We start from the raw sequence: 21,581 nt of genomic DNA on the forward strand, positions 1-21,581 counted from the left end.
TGTTTATTCTATTCAGCAAAATCCTTACATTAGGCTACCTGGATAAAAATGGAACTTAAATTTAGGCTCTAACCATACAATTATGCACAACATAATTTCAGTGTCATTAAAGTCACTGGACTACTGAAGTGAGTAGGTTTTTTTTTAGATGAAAATTTCCTGGAACTTCACATAAAATGGTTAAATAAAAATGCAATGTAATGTCTAAACCATAAATAAAATGTTTGGTGAGGCACTACTCTATTGTGTGTCCTAAGAGCCATTAGCATTTTAAAAAAGCAGACCAAAACTGCAACCACACAGTAACAATAACAGTGTATTTTGATGCTTTACTTAAGCAAATAAATGATATTGTGTGTATCATATGTTATAAAATGAAAAATCTTCACAATGCAAACACTTTCTACCAGGGAGAGTGCTTCCTCCCAGGGTGAGTACCATTGCTTGTCCTCAACAGCAATTATTTTCTACTATATTTCTTCCTGATAACCCCTCTGACTTCTTATCAATGAATGTTCAATCTGTCATTTCATGCAATGTCCTAAGGAGGTATATTATATATACCCATGTAGGAGTGGAGGGAGGGTTGAGAGGAAGAGAACAAATTATTAATATTGCTACAACATAAATGTATTTCTGAAGTTTACTTCAGTGTCTTTTTGAAGGCACAGAATGATCACAAAAAAACAGCTCTTACCATGGCAACTGGGTAGCGCTCTATTCCATCCAGGCCTTCCGTCATCTCCCATAATGCAGGTTAGTGTAGAATATCCTTGAAGAACATAACCTGCATCACAGTAATAAGTAACTGTTGACCCCAATTTATAATCCATTCCAAGCCTTGTGCCATTCATTATATTCCCAGGATCAAAGCAGGACTCGCGTAGCTTTGCTGTGAAGGAAAGAGAATGCAAAACAATGTTGAAGATACCCTGAAGTTTTAAAATAGTTCCCCCTCCCCAAGTCATTCTCCAGTTTTGTAGACAATTATCATTTCTTCCTTTTATACTTCAGATGTTCTGTTTCTCTGATCTTTTCTACAGTTTAGGAAGACTGGACACAGTCCTCTATAACATTCAACAGGTTACTTTTTCTAACGTTTCCTCTACAGAGGAACTCATTGGGTCCACCTCCAGAAAAGAATTCACAAATCAAGACCTGAATAAGAATCTAATGTATGGTGTTCCAAGGACAATTAAAAATGAAATACCATTGTTGATTGACTGAAAATTCAAAAACCAATTTATAATCAAATAAGACACGTACATAATCAGCATTTCAGGACTTGTTCAAAATCAATGAATGGTTAACTGGTGTCTACAAATGCCATTTTTAAAGCAGCTTATTTTCCTTGTATAAACCTATTTTGCTCATTATATTACTTGATATGAAAATACTCTATTATCTATTATTTATTTCATTTTAATAACATTCAAAGCCATCTTCACAGATGTGTGTTATGCTTCTCTTTTTCCTTGCATAGTATGTATAATAAAATATTTAATTCCATCGATATTGCAGGAAGGAAGCATACTCCAGGTAAATACCAGCTCAGTAATTTTAAATAGCAACAATGAGATTCAACAGGAAGAAAGTACATGCACAATTTCCATTGTAATTGCATTTTTTAAAAAGTATATGATATTAAACAATAGCACAATGAAGAAACAAACAGATGCATGTTGTGGCTTAGGGGTGTGGAGGAACTAAGAACATTACTCGAGTCAGTAAAACAGAAGAAACCTCACTCAATTATAATAATTAAGCATTTCTTCCCTCCTTCCCTCCCCTTACAAGAATTACAAAGAGATAAACATTGTGAATACAAGCTTGTTATAGCTGCATGAAAACACACAAACCTGAACTATATAATTTACCCTATTTAAATTCCATCTGACAAATATTATCAGAATCACACAAATGATCTGAATGGTTCTTCACAAGTGAAAAACACCAAGACAACAAATAACAATAGTGTAGCTATCCATAGGCAGTATGTATTCAAAGTACTCATTCAAAAATGCTGTATTGCAATGCTTATACCATCATAATGTCTCCACAGAGATGAGGTGGGACGTCTCAGGAGGTGCAATATATTATCAGCAAATGAGAAGAGAATGCCACAAGCACATTGAAAATTGTTCTAATGAGAATTCAATAGTCTGAAGATACAATTTATGGTATGTCAGTAAAACACCATATCAAACTTGAAAAGCCTAAGGGGCCCCCTCAGGACAAACTATAATGTTTTGCAGTTGTTTAAGAGTGTTGTTAGTTTAAAATTCCACGCTCAACGGGATGGTCTGAAAGCCCATAAAAAATCGAAACGGTTCCATGGACTTCTACAATCTCTGGATGGGGCCCTGCAACAACTCACTCTGTCCCTTTTAGAGGGGACATTCTGCCTTGTTGAGAGATCCCAGCTGCTGGGCATTTAGTCAGGCAGGGAGTGTTCCTTTAGGAGCTTTAAAAAGCTCCTAGAAGAGTAACCAAGACAGAAGGGAGCAAGCTGTGAACACAGCAGCGTGCTGTGAGGAGGGGACAGACTGCTGTTCTGGGACCAGAGCCAAAGGACTCTCCCCCTAGTCCGTAGGATAGGACAGAAGGGTTTGGTTCGTTTACTTGTTTGTTGCTTAAAGGCTATGGTTGAGATTACATATTATAATTAGATCATGTTAAAAACACTTAATTTGAATGATCACACATTAAGGTGCATTAGCAAGTGCTAAGTGCCCTTGACAAGAATACCCAATTACCTGTGAGGGCACATATCTCACAAGAAAACCAGTTTCACTCTCCAATCTCTGTTTTAATCCTCAAAGGGAATTTTCAAAACACCTCTCACTGATGAGCCTACAAGCTTCACTTCATCAACCTCCTGGATACAAAAAATTATGGACTAAATATAGACATTGGATTTATGACACATTATAACCTGCCTGACAACTGACTCCACAGGTACCTCTCCACTGTTTACCCGCTACCTTCATCTTCCTTCTCCACCCCCTGCAGTCTTTTTCTCACCCACTGAATCCTCAATTTACATCTTCACTGGCTGGCTCTCTTGCATACAAACCAGCCTCTGGAATGGAAGAAAAAAGGATTAAGGGGGATTAAGGGAACCAGGGGGAGGGCATCATAAGGAAAGACACTAGGAGGCTGGGGAAGGAGGAGCAGGATTGGAGAGGGAAAGAGAGAGAGGGGGGAGTGGATGGGTGGGAAGCTGCTGGGCTGCTGCTTCTTCTGCCTCCCAAATTGCCACCTCAACCCCCAAATTGCCCCCTTCACCTGCACATTAGTCCCTTCCCACTCCAGCTGCCACCTCTGACTCTACCCTGGATCACCTCTGCTGCCTTGATCAGCTCAAGAGTGGCTGAGATGCTGGTGGAAGAATTCCCACTCTCGGCCTGCTCCTGGGGTGCCTGAACACTATGCTCTCCAGTGCACCCAGACACAGCCCCTGTGGAGCTCTGCAGCTGAAGGGGAAGCAGGGCGGGCAAGTTGCTGCCAGGGAGCTGTGAGGCCTGGTGGGGACTGGATCATTGTGCATGGGGGCGGCACAGGCTTTAAGGAGCCTGGGAACCCTCTCCCATCACTGATGCCTCCACTCTTGGGATGACTGGGGAGGAAGAACAGCAACCTAGGGGTGAAGGAGCTAATGAGGGGGTGGAGAGTGATCTGGGGGTGGAGGGAACAATTACAGGGTGCAGAGAGATCCCAGGGCTGATGAGAGCAATGGAGTGATTTGAAGGAAGGGGAGAGTGATCCAAGTGGCATGGGGGGGTCCCTCCACGTTTCCTCCCTGGCCTATACTGTGGCTAGAGAGCCAGCAAGCAGGGCAGGCTTGGAGCCTAGTTGCACCCCATGTCACATTCCTTCTTACCAGCCCTCTAGCAGTAGGTCTGACTCATGCACAACAGAGAGGGTATTAACCCTGAATGTGCAACTAATACCTAGAACTAGTTAACCTTGGCATAGACTAATATTTGTTAGAATTATCACTTGCTAGGAGGACTGGCTGAGATACTTCTCAGGAAGCGAAGCCTGCCTATAGAAGCAAGCAGGCTAAGCAACCCACTTAAAAGTCCCACTCTACCTCTGACAGTCTTAGGGTTCAACATTTCACTTGATAGCAAGTCGTCTTTGAAAAATGAATAAAAATTAACGTCTTTATACACAGCTACTTGACATGGAAACAATTTAACTATCAAGAAGGATAAAAAAAGAATAATATGACTCTTAACTATTACCTGTGATTTGTTGTATTTGAGGATCTTTGTTGAATATCATTTTTGTGTATTTGACCAGAAAATAAGAATATCTAATGTCCTTCTCTGTCTGCTGAAGTGTTCATCCTAGAACACTGGATTTCAAAAGTAATTCCACACACTAAACTTCAATTCTCTTCCAGCAAAGAAACACAGAAGAACAAAGCAGCCTTCTGGTTAGCAACACATGCCAAAGAACATCATCCCACTGGTTCACTCTGGGACAAATTTAAGGCACTAGCTCTTATTCTAAAATGCCTAATTTATAGGCAAGACTTCCTTATTCTAATCATGCCCCCTTGGAAAGCTAGAAAAATCCAGAAGGCTGTGTATACACCAGATCAGACATACACCCACAAATCTGGAACTCACTTCTGGAAGAGAATAGCATGGCCATAAAACCAAGAAAGGTAAAACTGTAATGAAAACCTGACTTTGCCACAACACCAAAGTCCACTCTTCCCTAATGAAGATACAGAGGGGGAAAAAAGTGTTTTGTGCAGATTCCATAACGCTAGAAGATGCTTATATATTATAGAGATAAGGATTCATAAAACATATGGACAAAATGAGGTGGAATAATTTACTATATATGGAATGTAAACCCAACGGTTACAGTTGTTGGATTGCTAGAATGTGTGTATGGGCACAGCAGGAGGAGGGGGCAGGGCATTTCATCACAGCGTGTATCTGGTGAAAACACAGTTATTTTCCCTACTCAAAAGATGCAATTAGTGATAGATCCCCAGCACTGTTGATTGAATACTAAGGTATTGTAAAACAGAGCTTTTTTAATTGAACTGGATTTAAGCATAAAGCATTAAACTGCTGGTACCTTCATTTTACAAATTCAGTCTCAAAATAGAAAAAATCAAGCTTTAAGATATGAAAAATGGTATCAGTTAATATGAAATAACAGGGGCCACATGAAGTTTCACAACATACCTGGAACTCTTGTCACATAACAATGTAGTGGGCCATTCTGAGATTCTGTTTCTCAGTAGCCAAGACTGTGGAAACAAATTCAGAGATACCACACATCTGAACTTCTGGGCATTTATACCCATACTCCAAATGTGGGGACACTTTCTCTCACGGCATCTCATGTATCAGTGTCTCCGCACTGAAAAATGGCAGCAGGGGTGCTTTAGCTAAAGCTCGTTGAATGAGCTTTAGTTAAAGCACCCATGCCACCATTTTTGAGTGTGGGGAAGCTGATTCATGAGACACTGGAGTCTGCTGGATCATAGTAATTACCATGCTCCAGCAGATTCAATTAATCAAGTCTGCTCCAATACACTGTAATTACAGTCCTCAGTTTTCAGACTTGCAAGACTTACCAGCTTCTCTCTGTGTTTTATGATACACTAATTTAACAACAATGAGTAGGGGGTACACATGGGTGCACGTGCACCCCCTGAGATTGGCAGTGAACCTCCTGAGAGTGGCTGCCACCAATGATGCCAGCGGTGCCTGCGGCTGGTCATTGCTCACCACACTGCCCCCCTCCCCTCCACACTGCCAACATTGCTGTGGCCTTCTGCTGACAGCTGATGCTCAGCCCACCCTTGCCACAAACGTCAAGTCAGCATGGCCACCTGTGGACAGTCTCCACTTGCCGCCGCCATGCCCCTGCCACTGCCTGCGGGCGGTCGCTATACCCCCCCAGCCTTGGGAGGCATGAAGCGTTCATGGTAACAACCTTACAACAACAAACAAATTCATGATGCATTTGATTAATGATTTTTAGAGCTTCCTCTAATTAAATTCTGGGAACCCTTTACCACTGACAGAAATAATCCTGCATCTATCAAAGAACTACCTGGAAGGTGGGACAAGGAACCCAAGATAGCAATCAAGCACTATGGCCTGGTACCACTGACCAGAATGAGACCTTAAGGTCAGTGAAATGCTCCTTTAGGGAGATATCTATGTGGCTGATGGTATAGGTTACTCTCTCTCTCTTAGATAGTTCAAGGCAAAGATGTAGGAGCTTTTAGGGGAATGTTTAGGAGCTCTGTTCAGAATTTGGGGGGTTTCAGTAACATTCATGAGCAGATCTCAAAATACTAAAAGATGTGATGGCTTTCTAGATGAGGATAGAACAATAATGTAAGGCAACATACTGGGACTGTACTTGGAAACAGAAAGGAAGAAAAAAGTGTTAAAAAAATCCAAGCAAAAATACAATAAACCTCCCTGATAACAATCACATTAAATGATACCATAAATTTGAACTATCTGGCATATCAAGGGTTATGAACTGTACCTGGAATCTTGCTCACACTTGAGCTAGTAAAGCAATGGACATGTGCATAGAGGTTAAAGTCTAAGTTAGCTCAACTCATCAGTGGCAAATCAATTGCATCTGTTAATGGATTTATCTTGTGCTATCCATTGCACTTCTCTGTGTGTCTTGAGTGTTGTTCTCAGAGTGGCTGTTCTGAATTCAAACTAACTAATGCAATAAGATAAGACCTAATACAGACCTGGCATAGGTTATACTGGAGCCAGTTAACTGGATTTCGTAGCTTCAGATGTTCCCTGCCTGTTCTCACATTAGAACCACAAGTAAAAGAGTGCAGGTCTATTACAACTGTATCTTTGGAGAAAAGATATTTGGTTTATAAAATATATTATTGTATTAAGAGTTTTTAAAAGTGTGATTACAGCTCTTTGTTCTGGTTAAATAAAAGATTTGCTATTTCAAATGCCATATTTATGTTATCTTCACTTTTTTTTTAATTACAGAATGACTCATTCACACCAAACTATGGTAACCTTGAAGAACAACAGGCATTTGTACCAGGGAAAAACAATTCAAGGAAGATTAGAAAAAAAAAAAGTAGTTTGATACTCATTCCTTTAAAACAAATTAGCTATTTTATCATTATATTTTGAATTAGTTTAGATACCACCAATTTGTTCTTTGGTATTGGACATTTTACTTTGGATTTTGGATATTTATGTATACAGGCTTAACAAAATTATAAACATATCTTTAAAAGATCAATCAGTGAATTGAAATTAAAATATCAGAAAGCTTTCCTAATGCAAATGGCTGACATAACTTTGTAGCAGTTATAGTTATCTTAATCAATTTAGAATTGAAGGCAGACTAATACTATTGGTATGTTTTTGGCTCCTTTGCAATCTGTTTTATTAGTAATTTATTCAACAAGTAGACCAACTTCTTAACCCACAGAGTAAGGTACTATTCTGCCTAAGGAAGGGTATCAGAAATGGACCCACATTTAATAAGAAAATAATCATAATTCTACCATAAAAATATTATTATCTACTTGTTAATGCCCTTGTTTTCAAATATCAAATAAAATAATATTGTTAGGCACAGCTGGCTTCAAAGGTAGTTGATACCATGTCAGAAAAAGAGGGTAAGGCAAATTTCAGAGCGTACACAAGTTGAGGAATAAAAATTACGATTTTGTGAGTTCCATTGGTGAATTTCTACTATAATTAAAGGTAGCAAATCACAATCCTCATTTTTACAGCTGGTGAGTCTTGAGATGCGGAGAAAATGAATCTTTATCTGAGGTCAAACAGCAAGTTAATGATGAAGGTAAGATCAGAATTGATTACAAACTCTTAGGACCAACCCTACAGTCTTTCTTTCTTAGATGCATGAGTATAATGAAGGGTGATTTTAGATTTTAACAAAGGTTTTTTCCACTTAATTTAAGAGAGAAGGTGAAACAATTAATTAGCCTTTCCAAGTCTCAGAGGTTTACAAGGCTTCCTCTGGTGGAAAAATTGACATACAACTTTCTCCTTCTGGACTGTTTTTTTTTTTCTTTCAAAAATTCACCTGTGTTACTTCCCCCCCCCCCATTTTTAAACTTTTTTTTCTCCAGACCTTTTTTTTTTTCTTTCAAAAATTCCCCTGTGTTACTTCCCCCCCCCCCAATTATCAACATTTTTTTCTCCAGCACTCTTTCTCTCTACTTTAATCTTATTTTAAAGTAATAGTGTTAAATCTGAGAAAATGTTTTCATGAAAACATACAATGATTCTGATAACACAAGAATTTGTCTTAAAAGCAGGTCAGGCATAGGGAACTTGGGTTACCTTCAGAAGAAAAGACATTTTTTCAGAGGAAAAACACACATATACTCTTACAGGGTAAAGTGATCCTGCAAAACAGTTCTTTTTTTTCTATGCTTCACATACCATAATGAATTAACCTGTGGAACTTATTGCAATTAGAGAGCCTTGAGGCCAAAGTTTGACTGAAGTCAAACCAATGAAATGGAACTCATATGCTCCAAGCTCAATATTTTGTTCTCAAATAACTGCTTATATTACATTGCTGGATGAGTCATTCCTTTTCTTTCTTCTTAAGATCTCATTTGGGAATAAGTCTATTTTATTTCTCCCAAGCTTTCCATATCTAGTCTATTAGATTTTTTTGCTGAATTCCCAGAGCGAGCAGCCTTGCCATTCTACCTCTTCTTATGCACTCTGCGCTGCCTCCATCGTGAGTCTTATCATGCCCCACACTGCTCCTTCTGCAAGCCCAGCAGCTTACCAGGCTCAGAGCATTGGCAGTATTCTCCCTGCTGTCACCACTGTGAGCCTTGTCAGCTGCAGGGCTGGCAGTGTGGGGTGCACCCCTGTGGCTGAGAGCCCACAGGTTGATGGGGCTTCCAGCCATACGGGAGCACCTGGCCACAAGTTCAATTAATGACATGAAAACAACAAGGTACAAAGTTACTAGACATTTTTTTAGGGGTAACTTGTAGCTTGTTGTTTGTTTTAGCATGCCATTAATTGGTTGAACGGGTGGCTGGGTCATAATTTAAAGTCTGATTAACTGGTGAATCTCACCTTAAATGTAACATGTAGCTGGGGCCAAAGCATTAAAGGAGCAAGGTTTTTGACAGGGTAGTGGGAGCAAAAGAAAACCAAGCAATGTTTATGATAGAGCTTGATAAGTTTTTACAGTTATATACAATTGTCTGTAATAGCAGGAAACTGTTCCCAGTGACCTGGTAGATCCCTTCCAGTCCTATTTTTCTATATTTTTACTTTACAAGAACACTAACAATGATGGTAGGCACAAAACTGAATCCAGGTTTGGTTTGAAAGTCCATAGGATTCTTAAGAGACTAATGCTTTCCTGAGGTCCCTGGACACAGGAAGTACAGTGAGCAAAATAAACTGGATATGGATGTTGCCTTATTATTCGGTACCCAGCAAGGGCAGTGAGTAGGAGCTGTTCCCTTCAGAAGAACTCAGGGAAGCTGTTTGTGCCTAAAAATCCATCATCACAGAAAATTCACCGCAGGGCCTGTGCCCCTGTGCTGCTTCTCAGCTTTGAATATCTAAGTGCTGCCTGTGTGCCTCTGTCACTCTTCAATGTACTTCTCAGGTTGAAGCGCAGGTGTTCACCTAGGGGTGAGGAAGCTACAAAAAGTTGACAATTTTGGAGTGAACCTATCTGGGCACAGTTCTAATGGAGTGAAAGACAATATTTTGAAGACCAAGAACCTGCTCCTGTGGAGAAGTACAAGGGCCTCTGTGGTTTGGGAAATGTGACAAGCAGAGTGCACACTCTCTCTTTTGTGTCTTTCTGAATGTGTGCACTGATTTCTGAGGAAGTGGAAAGGAATACTTAGCCCAAAAGGCTTGTTATAAATTGGCTGTAATGTAATCCATGCAAGCATTCATCTATACCCAATAGGAGTCACAATCATTTACTGGGTAAGTACATACTTGGTTTACATTGTGTGTTTTTGTTTCAAATATGACAGTGCTATTCCTTTTAAATTTATTAGCTCGGGAAAAAATAGGTACTTAGAACTTCTACTGTTATGGTTTGTACTGTTAAGATCTCAATGAGAGATTTATTATGGAATGGCATATAGAATATACTTGAAAATTATCTTTATTATTACATCATTGACCTAAAAGACTTAATATCTTTAAATCCTTTAAAACCTACTGCTTTTCATATCTTTTAGGAATATGATCTGCTAGTATGTGAAAGGTCCTTACTATATTTTTTTTTTGGGTAAGGACCAGTAGCACTGTCAAATTACACTTGTTATTGGATCCTTTTGTTTTGTAACTTGTAAACCAATGCTTTACCATGGTCCACAGGACTGTCCAATGGGCAGCAACTGCCAGGATGCCACTCCCCCTATCACTCCTTTTGTAGCTGAAATCTTTGGAGTCTCACTCCATCCTCCAGCTTCTGCCCTGCTCCTCAAGTCCCAAACGTAGTAGAGAAAGGGGTAGAAGCAAAAGGGTTTGCAGCCAGTGTAGAGGGAGGGCCTGAGGGTCCTATGTGGTGCATGACCCCTGGCCAATCAGAAGTTGAATATCCCTGCCCTACAATATGATTTTTTCTTTAAAAATATGTTTTGAACATTTATATTAATAAAGAAATTCAAGTACAGATACAGAAAAAAGAAAAAAAAATGTCTTAATAGTGATCTAAACACATCAATATTTAACAAATTATTCATTGACTGACAGTAATAAATACATATAATGGACCAGTTTTCATACTCATACCCTGCATTACACCTGTTATATTGCCTTTCCTTATATTTATAAGGGTAAACATATTTTGCCAATGTTTGTTCATAGGTAGTCCACAGAATATGGGGGATAGAGAAAAAGTGGGAAAGAAATACTGTTGTCTTTACCTTTATACTCCAGGTGGAAACCTGTAAAGCTAACGGATCCATCACTTCGAAAAGCCAGATGCATGTTGTTGGAGCTGCTTTCTATTCTCTCTGGCAACTTACTATCTTGAAAACTCCCAATGAGGGGGCTATTGCTGTCTGCTCCATCATAGATATAGAGAAAGTCATAATTTGGTTCTATACTGAAACTAAAAAACATTAAAAAGAATGGGAATATTAGATGCAGTATACTTGACATAATATTTTCATTCTGATCAGTTTAAATGAATATGTCACAACATTATTTCTGAAAAAGAAAAATACTCATAATGATGAGATGTTCCTGAACTGACAATCTATGACCTTCTAGAGACTCTAGGGGTTAGTGGCAGTCTGCAGGTAACAAGAAAGGCTACCGCAATCAGACATCTAATGTCTCTTCTTTATTGTCCTAACTTGGATATGTTGTTTTTTTAAAAACTTTTGAGCATATTTTACCAAACTATTTTCTGTCCTTGCAGTGGCAGGACATTAGCTTCCATTTCCTTGCTTTACCTGCGGCAAACTAAAGGGTGTTTTATGTTTTGGTCATGAAGATGATTCCCAAAGCTTTTAAGAATAGGTTAGACAAACAGTTGTCTATGATGATGTAGATTAGGATGATCCTGTCTTGAGCAGGGGGTTGGAGTAAATGACCTCCTTGAGGTCCCTTTCAACCCTACCTTTCAGTGATGCTATGATTTTCTTTGTTTGAAGATGGAGACTTTTTCTTGACCAGACAGACTTTCACATGCATCCATATGTGAACCGAGATTGAAAAACGTTATTGGTGAAAGCAAGAGGCAAGACTTAATTTTCATCCGCGTACTTTACTGCCTACATTTCCTTGGTTGACAACTAAGGAAATGTAGGTATTAAAGGCCTGATTCAACTCTGAGCTGGATGGGTGGGCCTTCTTCTGTAATGTAAAAAAGTTAAATATTCTTATGTGCAAGGGGTATGTGATGTTGTGAAGTGTTCAAAGATTTCTGAAGTGTTGTACTAATTTACATGACAGTGTTACAGATTTTGAAGTAATCAACAAGCCAACTAACTTACTAATGTTATCAATATAAATAGAAATTAATTTTCAGGATTGGTACTCTTACAGTGCATTCTGTTATGTGGAACATCAATTCAACTGGACTAAAATGACTTAATTTTCTCTATTTCATTCATTAAGACATTCATAGATATTCTTACTAACAAACAGTTAACTTTATACTTGGTGTTATGACATAAATTACATCTACCTAAACTTAGTTCAACATGCAGTAGTTCAATGAATTTGTTTCTAAATCAAATGATTCATGGAGGTCTCTGAACAAGTTTTGTAAAAAGCTTGTATGTGACATAGCAGTTACTACTTTAAACTTAACAATATCTAATTTACTTGATAGCAAAACAGCCAATAAATCATCATTAGGGCAATATTTATGCCAAAAGAATATACATGAAACACATGACTAAATATCAAACCAAAGAAAAGAAAAAGTGTATCTTTCTTTGTAAAACATACAGTATAACAGGGCCTCAAAACCAAGTGGAGGTTTTGGGAAAAAAGAATGTATATCAGAAACAGTTGCATATTTTTTTCTCCACAAAATTTCTCTGTACACTGATTTTCCTTTATGGATTACAAAATAGCATAAGCAGCAAGATTTCCTTTGCAAATTTTATTAATCTGCGTTAAGTCCTGCATTATGATAAAGGGATTTAACAGCATTCAATAATCAGGACACTATTCACATGAGCTATTTTTTCTGTAATGACACATGCTAACGGAACAACATCTAAAGAGTATTTTGCTTTAATCTCATGTGACTATCTCCTAAGTAAGTTGTGTAACTGATAGTCCTCATCACTGAAGTACACCCTGGCAGATTAGCAAAAGCCCAGTAAATAATGTCACACTGCCATGCTATTCTTGCTCTAGAGAGCATCTCTTTGAAGGCTCAGATCTGTAAAGGGCTGAGTACCACCCATTTCCACATTAGCCTGGAAGCTGGAAACTGAGGATATTCTGAAGTGCACAGAACTACTTAGTATTTCACCATATTGACCCCCATGTGTGCTAAATGCAATACCAATCTGACCCTTGGCATTTTTCCTGAGATTGCTAAATGGTAACTACTGCATAACTTCATATGCATTAGGTGCTGTCAGTTCATATACTATACAGATCCGAAAAGCCACTGACACTAATGAAAAGTATCATCATTTTATAAATGAGAACCAAGTATCCACTTACCTGATAAATGCTAATGATATAACATAGTCATTATTAACTGTGATAGTCCAATCACAGTCTCTGCTGTGAGGATAGGGATGAGGGAAGTTTGGTGAAAGAATAAAGCCAGATGAGCCTGTCAAGTTTCCTCCACAGGGGGCTATAAATGAAAGGAGGGAAAAACATGTAAATACTAAGCACCAGCAATCTGTTCACTGACATTCAGAATTCAGGAGTCCTCAAGAAGTTAAACAAGAAATGGTAAATTTCATGGAAGAGTTCACAAAGCTTTAATAGGAACACAAATTCAATTCACATTTCTGCTAATTACCACAAAGTCAAGTACTTGTTACTAAACTTCATATCCTTTCAGGTCCTTCCCACAGCACAAGAATCAGAGCTTTTTTGAAACTGCTGTAAACTTTAAGAACGTAATGGGTATTGTCATACAAACAGGCACAATAAGCATTGCATTTTGCTTCAAATTTCTATTACCAAGCATCATCAAAAGTGGCAGCATTTTTAATTGAAACAGGGTTCACCCAGGCTACGAATGCCAAGTCATGTATGTGTATTTCCAGCTGGTAGAGTTCCTCAGTAATTCAGTTTGACAGAACTTACACAAGCTACACACAATAAAGGTATGCTGCTTAATTGCAGCTTGCAGGCATACAAAGAAAATGTCAGTACATCTTAGAAGCACACTCAAAACAATGCTCTGTGTGTGCTCTTGAGGGCCCCAGGTTTTATGCATGTGACCTCTGTGGGCCAAAACCGTAGATGCTTGTCTTTCACACAGATAAAAGATGTAACTATGTATGAGACATGTAGATAACAAGTTATACAAACAAATATGGTCTATTAATAAGGGAAATGACCAATTTGTGATGCACAGATGATGTATTCTTTATGCTACGTCACATTGTATAGTATAAAAAAGAGTGCGTCTTTAAACAGAAGTAAAGATAGCCTTAGGATATCTGAGAGAATAACAAAAATAAAGAGTGAAATGCATTGGCTAGCACTTTTAGGTTACTTGCACAGCAGTAATAAATAACAGCAGTATATTTACCAATAAGTCATTCTATTAATTAAAAATCTTTAGGTATCATAGTTCAAATTTAACAAAATAGGGAGAAAAGAAAAAAAAACATCACAGGAAGATGTCATGTATCATTTTTAAAGAGCACAACTAGACAAATATTGTAGCCTTTAATACAGGGTTTTTGGTTGTAGCCATGTTGGTCTGAGGACATAGGCAGGCAAGCTTCTTTCAGTAGATGTGATATCTTTTATTAGTCCAACTGAGCAATTGGAAAAGGTTCTTGGCAAGCTTTCAGACACAATTACTGATCTTCAGGCATAGGAAGTCTCTGCTGTTCTTAGATCTCCAAGGAATGAAACAAGCTAAAAGCATGACAGGATATCCGTGAGAATGTAAATAGGTAGAAATTGGGAAAACAAAGCATGGAGAAGGGAAGGGAAGAGGGGAAAACTAGGGGAAAATAATGCCAGAGGTAAGTAAGGGAGACTTTACTGTAGCTGAGTTCTCCAAGGTAGAAAACAGGCAGTCTAAAAAAAAAGGTAAATAGCTGGAACTTAGGAAGGCAAAGGGTAGAAAAAGAGGGGAGGGAAGGAGGTGGCAGGGGAATGCAAATGGGAAGGTCAGGCAGGTACCTGGTGAATCAGATGTCAGGCAGATTGTAATGTGTCATAAATCCAATGTCTATAATGAGTCCATAATTTTTTGTATCCAGTAGATTTATGAGGTGAAGTTCATAGGCTTGTCTATGAAAGGTGTTTTGCAAGTTCCCTTTGAGGATTAGAGCTGAGAGATCAGAGGGTGAGTAATTGTCTTGTGAGAAGTGTGCACCCACCAGTATTTGGATATTTTTACGTTTGATGGATTTTTGGTGTGCATTTACTTTGGTGCGCAGTTGTTTTTTGGTTTCTCCTACATATTTTTCATCAGACTACACCGACTTTTCTCTGAGCCTAACCTGCATAAAATGAACTATGTCAAACAGGAGATTTTAGCATACCTTTAACTCTCCTATGAAACATTAACTTTCATTTCTACCTGGGAGAACTTTTACAATCTTTTCTCCTATGCCTAAAGAAGGGTGCATGTGCCTGAAAGCTTGCAATTTTTTTTTTTTCCCCAAAAATCTAGTTGATCGAATAAAGATATCACCTCTATCATTAGTTCTGATTCCTATTTTCCATCAGGGCATTGGGTGCACTGGATGAGATATGTAACATTTCTGGAGGTGCAGGTATAAGATCCAAAAATGGTGATGGTTCTGTTGTAAGATGCAATTATTGTGGGAGTGGTGGAGATGTGTTGGCAGATTTGGCATTTCTTGACCTGGCATGGTCTGGATCCATTAGGTATGGTTTGGGTAAGAAGAAGTTTGCTTGTGGTGATGAGGTTGGCAAGGTTTGGGTCTTGTTTAAAGGCTAGGATGGGTTGTTCTGGAAAGAACTCTTTAAGAGTTGGGTCTTCTTCTAGTATGGGTTGCAATTGTTGGAGGATTTTTTGTGTAGGTTCCAGGGAAGGGTGGTATGTCATAACTAATGGTGTGCAAGTTGTGGGGATTTTCTTTTTGTACTACAGTGAATATGACCATCAATGTAATGTTATAAAATCACAGAATGTTACCATTTTCAGTTAAAACAAGAAGGAACAAGACTGTAAACCAGAGGACGTTTAGTCAGAGAATATTTAAAATTTTTCCCTTAAACTAAAAGAATCCACTGGGCTATCCTAGCTTTCCTACTCTACTTTAGGCTTAGAGCCTCTAACTAAACAGCAGCCATGGCTGTGCAAATAATGAATGTAATTAATTATTGCTCCCTGCTGTTATTTTGCAGGTTGTGGGGGAGTCTTATTAACCCCATCTGTCAGGTCTCAGTATCTTACCAGGCAAGTGCATGTTAGGGGACTGTGAGAGCTAAGGGACCACACCAAACTCCAGACTTGCCAGGAGCCACCTGATCCTAAGTGATCCAAGCTGTGCCTGACTATGCTACTGGTTGCAGAAGGCAAGTCAATACCAACAATACAGTTGGTCAAATAAAAGATACCACCCACATGAATTGTTGCCATTCACATATCTCTCGGACCATTGCAGCAATGATATCACCTCAACACTACTGGTTGCAGAGCATCAAGATTCAAAATATAAATCCTGCATTTACAGAATTTTGGTTATTCAGCACTTCTCAGGCTTAGCGATTCTTCTTTGTCTCCGGCTCCCTTCTTGTTTAGTCCATAGCTTCTATCCTGACTTGATGCTACCTCATAGTTTGAGACCTCACCCAAGCTATTAAGATAGACCCTTCATTCTCAAGCTCTCCATAAAAAATGAACTGTTCATTTCCCCACTGTTGTTTGACGAGGTAATCTCCTTTCTAATCCCAATGGATAAACCCAGCAAATATGAAAACCAAAATTTGACAATTATATCAGCGAAGGGAAAAGAGGCAGCATCTTTCAGCACCAAGAATGGGTGAGAATGTGAAAACACAGAAGGCCTGAGTTCACCAGAACCTCTGAACTGTGGAATGGGTATTTAAGAGCTGAAGAGACTATTCTGCCATCTCCAGCTTCAAGTCCCACCTACACATGATTCCAGCTCTTTTCTGCTGGTTGTAAGGGGGAGATTTTACCCATGTCAAGAGTGGTATGGACCATGGGGGGTTTTGCCTTGCTCTGCAGCATGGGCATGGCCCTCTACCCAGGACCTCTTGAACATACATTGTCAGCATTTTATAGAAGCAGGACATTGGCTGCCATGGTTCCTCTGCTTTACCTGTGGCAGTTTTGGTTTTTAGGTCTATGTTGTGCCATGGTTTATGGTAGTCTTATGTAGAGTTTAGATTATGATTTAGATTATACGATGTTTTAGATGTGGATGATTCTGCCTTGGGCAGATGATTGGACTACATGATCTTTGGAGGTCCCTTCCAGCCCTACTTCTCTATAACTTTATATGACTCTGGTGCAAAATCAGGGTCACTAAGAAACAAAGTAGGCAACAACCTTGTCCTTAGCTTGTAAAGAGTACACTGTATTTGAGCTATCATAAGTATTCAAGATGAAATGTGAACAACGTTAGAATTTGACACAGTTACTTCCAGAGCAGGGAACTGTACATGTTGACTCAAGAGGTCCTTCCCAGTCATATATTTCTTTCCTGATACCAGTGTAGAGAAATGGCTACTTTAAAGATGTCACAAAACCTCAGTTGCTCAGTGCATCAGCTGTCTAGAAAATGCATTCACAAAGATTATACCCTGATAAAATCTGACACAAACAGAATAATATATGGAATAAAATGCCAGAGAAATATGCCACAAATCATTCGTGAATTCAAGATAATACAACTCTAATTGGAAACGGGGCAAGGGCAAATTAATAGAATCACGTATGGAGAACGCAGATTTTATATTGGAATCAGTATGTTATCCATTTTTGTAGAAGTTTTTTTTTCTTTTACAAAATGAGTGAGGGGAAAATAAGCTAAGTGCCCAATACCAAAATGAAAAATACTTGGATATTTTATTATATATTGGTGCAGTAGGTGGTAATAGATTTTTAAATCACTATTTCGTCTAAAAGCAATTGGAGCTAAACAACAGGAATCAGGCCTTTAGGAACATATAATTATTGCAATTTAATTGGACTAGTAACTCTATATAGTAATCATTTAGCTCTATGGAATAAATGTTATTTTCCAAACCCATTAGTATAGATGTATTTGCAATCTTTTATATGTGTCAGTTATAAAGATTACACTAGAACTAGTTTCTCTGTTTTTCAATTGCAGGAAAGAACTATGCACATCTTTGAACTAATCCATGAGTAAGAATTTACCATAACACTCTAGCATGCAAAAATGGAGAAAATATTGTGTAAAACTCCTTGAACTATGAAAAATGAATGTTCATTATATGATACTTGAGTGCTTCAACATGACCTTTGCACATTTAGACTCTATAAATGGTTTAATGGTCCAAGCTGCACCATATGCATATTGGGGTAGGAATGCGAAAAGCCTGCCTGAAGAAGAGATTGAGGTTAGTCACCTATAAATAAACTTCTGTGAGAGGATCTCTGTACATGATTGCCCCTGAGACTTTTGATGGGACACTTTGAAGACTATTTGCACCTCCAGGCAGGAATATGCACAGGTTATTGAAAAAAAAGTATTCTTGTTTTCCTCTACTCTAAGTTTAGACAAATAAACAGTTCTGAATCACAGTATATTCTGGACTCAATTGTCTCATATTGATCTGATATAATGTGATTTTCCTGGAGATACCTTGGTTCACTGGAGCTCCTAAAAGAAATCCTATATCAAAATTTAAGACCATTGGGCCTGTGATTCATTTTTGCATGAATTCCTCTATCCCTGGCCATGCTGTCTGATGGAATTTTAGTAAGATAGCCATTTCTGTCACAGACCTGAATTTCAGAGTTTCAAAATGACATCCAGTCATAAATGACTTTCTCAGAAATCAAGTACATTATTGCATTATTTATACGTAGGCGGTCCCTTAACTTTTATCTATTTGTTTCTAGTCACTTTCTTAGACAACCCACATCTTTCTCAACTATGTACACCAGCACAGTTCTCTTTTGGGAAAGATACACTTTATAAAGGCAAGCCATCTTGTTTAACCCTTGTCAAAATAACTGGTTGCTTTTCAGTGACAGACCCCAAGAGCCCACAATGAAAATACAGGCTTCTTAAAAGACAGACATTTGTGTATTTTGTGGTATCATGTTGAAAGTAATCATGATCTTTAATCTTCATCTTTGCCAAACTCCTCTAAGGTAGAACTGTCCATAGAAGGAGTAACTTTAGAGGTTTAAAAGTTTTCCTCTTTCACAAAAGAAGCTCCTGTAAAGACTGCTTTCTTTCTCTGCTTGATGCATGCTCAAAAAAAGTCCTTTTCAAACCTTCTTGCTTTTTTGCTGCATTCTTATACATACAGGAATCTAACTCTCAGGTTTTTCATAACAGAGCATTCACTCAATATGTAAACTGTAGCTCACAGTAATATTACCTCTTAGTATACAATAATTTTTAACCCATAGCCAAGTAAGGACCTGGAAGGCTATCTCTTGACTCAGAGGAATGTAGACTTATGTGTTATATTCCAATAGGAGACACCTCTTAAAATTCAGTATATTATCACTTAAATATACCACCTCAAACCGATCTAATTATTACCAGGTAATCCAGATAGAATAATGGAGTCTTAATTTACCCTGCTGAATGACAGTTATATACTTGTTTTCCCTCTGTGCCTTAATTTAAGCTACTATAAGGCTATGTCAGCACAACCTCAGAAACCGTTGTTAATAGCTCTATATAGATTTGGTGATGGAACAATTTGTACAAGTAACACTGTCTCTATGATGCTTTTCATTTCCATCAGTGACAGCGGAAGTCATGCAAAGATCAGCCTAAATCCCACTTAATCACAGTATGGCAGACAAGAATGCCCTATCCAAGCACTGTTAGGATTTTATTTGACTTTCTAATGCAATACCCTACAACAAGAAACATTGTAGGTTTGTATTTTAAATCTGGGATAAGTGCTGCTGCTAAATCTTTGCAGAGAAACAATCTGTTTAAAGGTTAAAACATAACCATGTTGATAATTTAGGGGGAACATTGTGACAACATATTTTTCTCATTAATGAAAATTCTGCTGTAAAGAATAGATCTATTTTCATAAACTTTTGATTTTTAAGGTTTGGGTTTTCCCTGTCCCTGATAATTTAATTTGTATTTTAAATTCCAGTAACAAAAATATGCTATACAGGCAGCCCTTGACTTAAGACGTTTTGAGTTACAACAAACAACACTTACGACATTTATAAATTGACACCCTATTTTGACTTTATGATGCTTGCTCCAACATAATGCCATGCCATTGAACAAGTTCACTGCATTGCCTGTCTCCCTGGAGAACATCTGTCCAAACTTCCTTGGATGCTTTCTTTAAGAAAGCAGACAAGTCTCCAGAAAAACCTGCAGCCAAGACTCCTGAAAAGACTCCAGCCAAGGAGCCTTCAAAAAGTCCAACCAAAAGCCCTTCAAAAAGTCAAGGAAAGTCACCTCAAATAAGTCCTTCCAAATCAATATGATTGCTATTTACAATATAAATACACTAATGTAGCTATATTACACATCTATAATTAATTGAGTACAACATTCTGAGTTATTTTTGGTGAAAACAGGGTAGCAGGCCTTGGTTCAGCAACCAATTCCCCATTTACAACATTGTTCCTATGGGAAAATAGGTTCTGAGTTATGATGTTTCAACTTAAGATGTGGTTTTCAGGAACCAATTGTGTCATAAGTCTGAAGACTGCCTGTACTGAGAATGCTAAAAGGACAAAAGATCCACCACTGACTTTTACAGGCATCTAAATAAAACCATGGTTTTCTTAGTTGAAATTGTTGGCGAAATCATATATCACTAACATACAGGTTGTGGAAGATCTGTTACATGATGATTTAATCTGTGTGTGAACCACTAAAGTCATAGAATTATGTTTCAGAAACATATTTAATTTAAAGTGAAAATAATCCATCCTATGAAAATGAAGAACAACAACAGCAAAATGACAAGGAACAAACATGTTAGGGACTATTTTAAAAGCTGGATATATACAAGTCCCTGGGGCCAGATGGGATGCACCTGAGTATGCTAAGGGCATTGACTGATGTGATTGCAGAGCCACTGCACATCATCTTTGAAAATTCATGTTGATTGGGAGAGTTCACAGATGACTGGAAAAGGGCAATCATACTGCCCATATTTAAGAAAGTGAAGAAGGAGGATCCAAAGAATTACAGAACGGTCAGCCTAACTTCTGTCCCTGGAAAAATCATGGAGCAGGTCCTCAAGGAATCCATTTCTAAGCACTTGGAGGAGAAGGTGATTAGGAACAGTCAGCATGGATTCACCAGGGGCAAGTCATGCCTGACCAACCCGATTGCCTTCTATGATGAGATGACTGGCTCTGTAAATGTGGAAAGAGCAGTCAAGGCTCCAGACTTAAACAAAGCTTTTGATATGGTTTCTCCCAACATTCTCGCAAGCACGCTAAGTATGGGTTACATGAATGGATTATAAGGTGAACAGAAAACAGGCTGGATTGTCAGGCTGAGGGGGTGGCAATCAATGGCTAACTCAGGCTTAATGTCTAGTTGGTGGCTGGTATCTGATGACTTAATAATGGTATTAAAGATTTGCTTTTTGGGAATTGGCTTATAGGGGGGGTGTGTGTGTGTGTGTGTGTGTGTGTGTGTGTGTGTGTGTGTGTGTGTGTGTGTGTGTGTGTGTGTGTGTGTGTGTGTGTGTGTATGT

General features: G+C 38.4%; 1 protein-coding gene across 1 annotated transcript in view; it reads right to left on the reverse strand.

Annotated features, from left to right (window-relative positions):
• Positions 1 to 617: 617 nt before the first annotated feature.
• Positions 618 to 21,581, reverse strand: part of LOC109298984 (CUB and sushi domain-containing protein 3-like) — a 29,446-nt gene continuing 8,482 nt past the window's right edge. Inside the window, exons 2-4 of the mRNA XM_019519427.1 lie at positions 13,209 to 13,347; positions 10,940 to 11,127; positions 618 to 892 (exon numbers count right to left, since the gene is read on the reverse strand). Of these exons, the coding sequence (XP_019374972.1) occupies positions 618 to 892; positions 10,940 to 11,127; positions 13,209 to 13,347 (602 nt within the window). The remainder of the gene's footprint in view (positions 893 to 10,939; positions 11,128 to 13,208; positions 13,348 to 21,581) is intronic.

Source organism: Gavialis gangeticus, unplaced genomic scaffold (genome assembly GCF_001723915.1).
Source record: "Gavialis gangeticus isolate Ggan-Ray unplaced genomic scaffold, GavGan_comp1, whole genome shotgun sequence".
Lineage (NCBI taxonomy): Eukaryota > Metazoa > Chordata > Crocodylia > Gavialidae > Gavialis > Gavialis gangeticus.